The following is a 7500-nucleotide window of genomic DNA, read 5'->3' as shown; positions in this document are numbered from 1 at the left end:
TATATATATATATACATATATATATATATATATATATATATACATATATATATACATATATATATATATATATATATACATATATATATATATATATATATATATATACATATATATATATATATATACATATATATATATATATATATACATATATATATATATATATATACATATATATATATATATATATATATATATATATATATATAGGTCGAGGTAATTAGTTAAAGAGATTTAATATAATGTGATATATAGATAGATAGATTAAATGTTAAATAGATTTTGTAAATAGTACAGTTGAAATGATTAGAATATTTCCAATATGTAATAAGGTCGAGGTAATTAGTTAAAGAGATTTAATATAATGTGATATGCAAATGAGCATAAGTCATTCGATATGGGAGTGGTTTGTAGAATAGTATATAAAGAAATTAGGCAAAGATTCTTATGTCTCCTATAACAGAAACATCCTAAAATGGGTTCTAATGTTTCTCTACCAGGAGAGATCTACCCTCTTACCTCCTTTATATTTCGTTGATGATGGAGAGCTGTACAGACAGACAGAAACACACGAACCCTATTACTTTATAAAAATATATATATATAATATATATATATATATATAATATATATATATATATATATATAAATATATATATATATATTAGTAATAAATAAAAAATATTTACATCCGGAAATAAAGTAGGTTTAAGACTTTTAAAATTCATGCTAGAATTCTCTGCAAGAACCTGTGGCGCAGTGGTTAGAGTACTTGGAAAAATCAATTTTAATATTCTTCTGAAAGTTGAAGGTTCGATCCTCAGTGTGGGCAACCGAAAAATACAATTGTGAATTATTTAGGATTTCTATCTAGTTACGGCTGACGGAATGAGAGCAAGTTACTCATGTGAAGGGTTGAATTCGAGATTCTGTACAAATTCTCGAGTTCGGCAGAAACATTCCCGATTTTGACAAAATACACCTGAAGAAGATCGGAGGTGAAAATGACACAAGATGAGAACAGTAGTCTGAAGAATCCAAAGAATACGAATTCTGCTTTATATTTACACATTTAACAAAAGAGAGGTTTTTTTTTTTACATACCGAAAGGGCTCCAATGCCAAATGCGACGACATCACTGAGTGTGGTGATCGTAATAGACACGCCAGCTTGTTTCATAACATGGCCCATTTGTTCGGGGACGGAACGACTGCGAACGTCAGCGGAAAGATTCCTCAGCGTTCCAAGGATCACAAACATATCATCAATGCCAATACCTAAAAATTGATAGAAATTTTTAAGAACTGAAAATATATAAGCTAAGCATGCTATTTATTTATTATATAATAATGATGATGATAATGATCTCTATTGGAAGGGTCAGGTATGTGTACGTGTATAAGTTTATATATTTCTAAACCTTTTTAACCACCAATTGCCATGGCTAAAAGAACCTTTCCTGAGAATCCAACGTTCAAAACTGCCGATTGTTTTCCCCCTACTTTTTTTCAAGACTAAAGCAAATAGGCATTTCCTGTCTTTTTATTAAGTCCCTTACATCAAGTGGTTTCATGCCTTGTCAAGGACAATGAATGCTGCTTTCCTTCTGTTTAGATGAAACCATCAATGATACATCTCCTGCAGGTGACTGTGTGCACCTTGACTATGTGTTGGGGGCGAAAAATTTCTCTGGAGGTAAATTTATATTCCTGTTGATTATTCTGTATGCTACTCGTAGAATCAGGTCCCCTTTTTAATGCACTCATTTGCATTTTTAAAGTCGAAAATTTCTTATTGCTTGGATTACTATTTTTTTTCAGAAAAATTCTGCATTATATATAAAAATAAAATACTTGATAGAATTTATTACGAACTGGAACTATATATGTACTTTGAAGAACGAATCCACCATTTTGTATTAAAAAATATTAAAATTTGACTCAGAAATTCAATTATTATAACCAGCATACAAAAGGAAAAAAAAAAGTATAAAATAAGAAAATATTGTTTTTGATATGAATTTTTGTTTTATCTCTAGTTATATATAAAATGCACTTTGTGTGTGCGCGTTTGAATTTGTTCTTTATGGACTCCGAAACGGCTGGACCGATTTTTATGAAATTTCACACAAATATACTTTATGTGTCTGGGAGTGTTGTTAGATAGGTTTTGGGTGGGAATGTCTCTGGTAAGTATTAAAAATCGTTAATCTATAACTGAAAATTCCGATTAAGGAAAGAACAGTCCGATTTTGAACAAACTTAACACTTTATGTAACCTAGCATCACTAGTGATGCTAGGCTGTATAGGAAGTTTTATCATCGTAGAAGCAGAAGGGCCAGGCGTTCTTTGATAAGACATGGGCGCATTTGAAATGAATGTTTCTGCTTAGAGCACGACTGAACCGTGATACTTCACTTTTGAATTTTAAACTTCAAGTCAAGTCATTATATAAAAATAATTTTATAAAATAAACAGTAGGTTCTCTACAGTGCAATGTAGACTACAATTTATTGTGGAATAAACCACTACAGGAAAGCAGGTGAAGTTATCTTCCGGTTCATCGTGGTGGGTCCCAAACTAAAGCAGACAATCGATTTGATTGGAAAAAAAATGGCCGTTTTCACAGATTTTGATTACAATAAAAAATATGGTGTAGAACATTCAATTCCGGGCAACACTGGTGTCTTTGTTAATGCATTCATATTCCTTTAACGATTCCATATTTATTTGAACCTGTAACAAAATGATAGAGTATTTTCATTTGTGCTCAAGAAGAGATTTTTTTTTATAAAATTTTTGAAACCGATGTACACGTAGATATTTGTTGACAGTTTCTGAAACAGATGACATAATATTGATTACGTCGTAATGTTTTTTTTTTTTTTTTTTTTTTTGCCACGGGCTTGCTATTTTACTGGGCCGACAGTGGCTCTCACTAACAACCGTAGTTTAATTGTTTTTTTTTTTTTTATGAATGGGTGGGGTGGGCCTTACTTTCACTAGGCAACGTTGCTACTCAGGTCCTGCTAGTAATATATATATATATATATATATATATATATATATATATATATATATATATATATATATATATATATATTTAAAGGAGATTAGAACAATAGTCTAAAGAGCTGAGTGTATTTGTATATAATGAAGAGTAATGCATATATATATATATATATATATATATATATATATATATATATGCATTACTCTTCATTATAGAATGGATGATGAACAGTTAAATTATAATTTGGGTCGGTGCATCTGTTACTAGTCTCTCGCTCTTGGAAAAGCTCAAAAGAGAGTCAGCAACCTGATAAGTCCTGAACTGTCATCTAAGCTTCAACCTCTGTCCCATCAACAAAATATTGCATCCCTCTTCCTGTTTTAAAAGTTTTAATGATGGACGCTCTGCTGGACTACAAGCCCTTATACCTCCTCAACGTAAATACCCCCCCCCCCCGACAAATCCAGCAATCAGAAAAATCCCACCCCTAGACTTTGGACTCCCTTCTGGGTTCCTGCTTTCCCAACTGTACTGACATGCAGAAGTTCAAGTGTAATGTGAACGGGCATCTCGCTGCTCAACTCCTTAGATAGTATCCCTGCAATTTATGTCCCCGATAGTAGCCTCCTACTTCAAAGTGGCACTGTGCCTTGTTTGGGGTGAAAATGGAATAAAAAAAAAAATTTTTTTTTAAATAACTGGTGTAATCGAAATTTCTAACTAAATATTTATTCATTTTTAAACTATTACATAAAATCAGTGAGAAGCAACATTCTAGATTTTAAAGAAAGGTTTTCAGTTAGACTGACTATAAAATAAGACTCCGTTTAACAATGGAAATATAATACCACAACAAGCTCGGTGAATGAAAATAAATAATTCACAAATTTGCTCCTATGCGGAATAGCTCTGCCCAGTGGAATGCCGGCCAGAGACATCAGAAAAACAAAATGACAGAGATGCTTACTCACTACGAAACAGTTACAGGGGCCAAAATCAGCTGCAGCAAATCGGTCAGTCTGTTTTTCGGTGCTTGAAGAGGTGTCACCATCCTTCTAAAGCCTTTCAGTTTGACTGATGGCCCAGTTTGGGTCCTTGGCATATGGTTTAGACCGGGTCTCCAGCTAGAAAAGAATTGGTTGAAGGTACAGACAAAGGTCGCTGCTGTGGTCACTTCTTGGCAGCGAAGGAAATTTTCCTTAATGGGTAGAGCGGAGGCGTGTGCCACTTATGTCTTTCCTCTCATAGTCTACTGGCTAGCCATACTTCCCATGCCTGCAAAACACCTAAAGGCCTTTCGATGCTGCCTGTCTAACTCCTCTTGAAGGAGTTGAGGCAGTTGAAGGCCGCTGGGCAACATGCAGTTCCTCAGAGAATGCTGAACTGTGCTCAAGAGGCTATTTAGGTCCAGCAATCTTTTATGGGCTTCAAAAAAACAACTATATCAGGGATTAGTCAGAGGGATCGCTGACGACCCCCTCATTGAGCGTCTTGGGTTGTCAGAGGAGGAGATCTGCTCCTGGTGGAGCTGGGCGCCAGACACAGGAATAATGAACAGCTCCGAATTCTCCTTGACCTGGCAACTGTCCCAAAATGTGTTGCCCCTCAATGCCATACAATGCAGTGCCAAACTAGTGAGTTCGCCCAAGTGCCCACGCTACAGAGCCTCAGCAGAACGAACACTGGAGCACAGTTTCTTCGATTGCAGTGAATTCCGTCGGTACTGGACGTATGTCAATGAGGTGACAGTTCACATCGATTCTGAGCATCCTCACCGCAGAACATGTCCATAGTGGTGCACAATGCCAGGCCACCGTGGAACATGGAGAATGTTTCTCACGATCCTGGCCATAGCCAGAATGTGTGGACGTCGAGAGTGGATGAGAGCGTGGGGTTGAATCTTGAGCAGTTCAGGATCTGATCGCATTCTTCAAACACCAATTGAAAGTCAAGATCAAGACTGATAAGAGATTATATCCTGCGGCTTTCGAAAGACAATGGATTAAGGCAGCAAGCTTTTGCGTACGAAGAGGAGCCAAGTTAGAGTATGTATTCCCTGCCTAGGCATGGCATGTGTGGCTCCTAGTCTTGCAGGACCCCAGTAAGGTAAGCCTTGTTTTCCTTAGCTATCTGCATGAATAGTCACCCTCTCTTCTTCTGATAGAGAACTCCAAGTTGCAGACCCCCCCATTCTTTTTTTTTTGCTCCCGGTTCTTTTTCCCTAAACTTGGAGTGCACCCCCCCTCAACTCCCCTCTTTTATTTTGCCCTAAACTTATTTTTTCAAACCCCTTAGAGATTGACCTGCTTGTTTTCAGCCTTCATCAAGCCGAAAAACAGTGGGTGGTCTGTCATCTAGCAAAAGTTGGGAGGGCCCCTTTAACAAATTTTTTCTTTTTAGATTTTTTTCCCCCCACCCTCCACCAATGAAATCTTTTTCTACTCTTGTTGAATTTGTTTATTTGTAAATAAAAAAAAACGATCAATCTTTTCTGTTACATAAAATAAAGAAAATGTCGATTAAGTAGGACAAGTAAAAAGGATGACTACAGACCCCCCCCCCGCCCCCCGACCAATTTTTGAGTTGCCCTTGGGCCAAATTGTTTATTTTTTTTTGTTTAACATTTGTTATTTTACATTTGCAGGAAATAAATAAAAAAAAACTCACAGTGTAGTATCTGTTCTGATGCTACACTTCACATTTTATGTCTTCAGTCAGTGGAGGAAAAATCCTTCATGACTGAGACAATTTTTATTTTTGTTCCTATCCAGAATGCCCCTTTTTGGGGATCTAGATATTCCCCACATTAAAAACCGATCTTTTGTCTTACTCTTCCCTCGTGGGGAGGTAAGTGAATAGGAACATTCAACTTACAACCACCATACTACAACTAATGTTTCGACATTAAAAGACCCATAATGGGTGACATCATTAATATAATGGGACAATTCCAAGATTTTTCTCGATTCTGATGCAATTACAGATTCTGTTCTAAATTCCTGATTCTAATTTTGCTTCTTTAAAAATCTCTAAATGTTTAGTTTTTGTTTTATATTTTTAATTTTGGATAATCATAAAGACCTATGCATATATGACGTAATCGCACTGACACACAGGTTCTCATCAGATCACCGAAGTTAAGCAATGCTGAGTCTGGTTAGTACCAGATGGGTGACCATTTGGGAATTCTAGGCGCTGTATGTGCTCTCCGCTTACCTCGGCATTTGTTTCCAGTCGCCCAGTACATACACTTCACTTGCCACTGGTATTTAACAATGTTGACTCAGGAGAGGTTTAGTTGGAGATTGCGCACCTCTTGTCACAAAAATTTCATGTGCAGACACCCCTTCATGAGTATCCATAGTCTGTCAAGGACTGAAGGAGCCTGTTAAAGACCCATGCAATATTTCCGCAAAATTAAAAATACATTGGAGGGGGGGGGGTAATCTATATATTTTTGTTTTACTAATATGTGTAATCAATATATATGTATCATTAGTACCAGCAATGGAAAAATAAGTTTAAAAAAAAATTAATAAAAATAAAATAATGAGATAAAGTAAAATAAAATTTGGAATTAGAAAATAAGCACAATTGTTTTTATATTATTTACAAAAGGTTCCAATTGTTACAATTCCCAATTTCTAACCCTAACCCCAATTCCGATTAATTGTTCCAGCTCTAGTTGATATTTCACAAACAAAACCAAAACATTGAAATACTTTCATCCTAAAATTTCTAATAATAATTGAAATACTGAACAAAATTTTTATTCCATATTTTAATATAATTTTGATAATGATAAACAAAAAAATGAAACCAACCGAGAAGCATGAGAGCAAGTATGTCATTTAGTTTTCCAGTTTTGACACCAAGTAAAGCTCCCATTCCAATCGTGAAGCCATATCCCATAGCAATGCACAGCATCCCAGCAATGGTCAGACCAATCTGTTACAGTAAAGATAAAACATTTCAGGTTTTTTTTTTGAAGTGCATTAAATTTTTTTTTTGAATAAACAAAATCAGCAAATTCAAAATACTGAATAAATATTTTATTCTTAAAAACTAGATGCCCCTCCCCCCCCAAAAAAACCTCTGGCGTTGATGGAGGAGAGACTAAGACTTGATTCCAAATATTTCTCATATGTTATATCTCCCCTCTTTTGGAAATAGGATACGATTATGAATATCTCCAGTATCAAATAATCTTTATACACTGTGAAATTTATTTTATATATAAAAACCAAAGAGGGGAAATATAACATATGAGAAATATTTGGAATCAAGTCTCCCCTTGCTGTTATTTCAGATCATTTGAAACCATAGCAGCAAGTTTAGTCTCCTCTCCACCAAGGCCAGAGGTTTGGGGGAATTTTGTAATTCATATGCAAAACTAGGAAAACAAATAACTATAATTGAAACATTTTATGGCTGTAAAAAAGTGTCAAAAGTAGGCTCTGGATGATAAATAATCCCCTTAATGT

General features: G+C 35.1%; 1 protein-coding gene across 1 annotated transcript in view; it reads right to left on the bottom strand.

Annotated features, from left to right (window-relative positions):
• LOC145280029 (patched domain-containing protein 3-like) overlaps positions 1-7500 on the bottom strand; it is a 127879-nt gene that overhangs the window by 65253 nt on the left and 55126 nt on the right. The window contains exons 7-8 of the mRNA XM_080131689.1: positions 6841-6964; positions 1108-1280 (exon numbers count right to left, since the gene is read on the bottom strand). Coding sequence (XP_079987815.1) covers positions 1108-1280; positions 6841-6964 — 297 coding nt within the window. The remainder of the gene's footprint in view (positions 1-1107; positions 1281-6840; positions 6965-7500) is intronic.

Source organism: Euprymna scolopes, chromosome 7 (genome assembly GCF_053919585.1).
Source record: "Euprymna scolopes isolate OS-2025 chromosome 7, ASM5391958v1, whole genome shotgun sequence".
In the NCBI taxonomy this organism is placed as follows: Eukaryota; Metazoa; Mollusca; class Cephalopoda; order Sepiida; family Sepiolidae; genus Euprymna; species Euprymna scolopes.
Note: the sequence above shows the minus strand (reverse complement) of the source record. Positions and strands in the feature narration are given on the sequence as shown.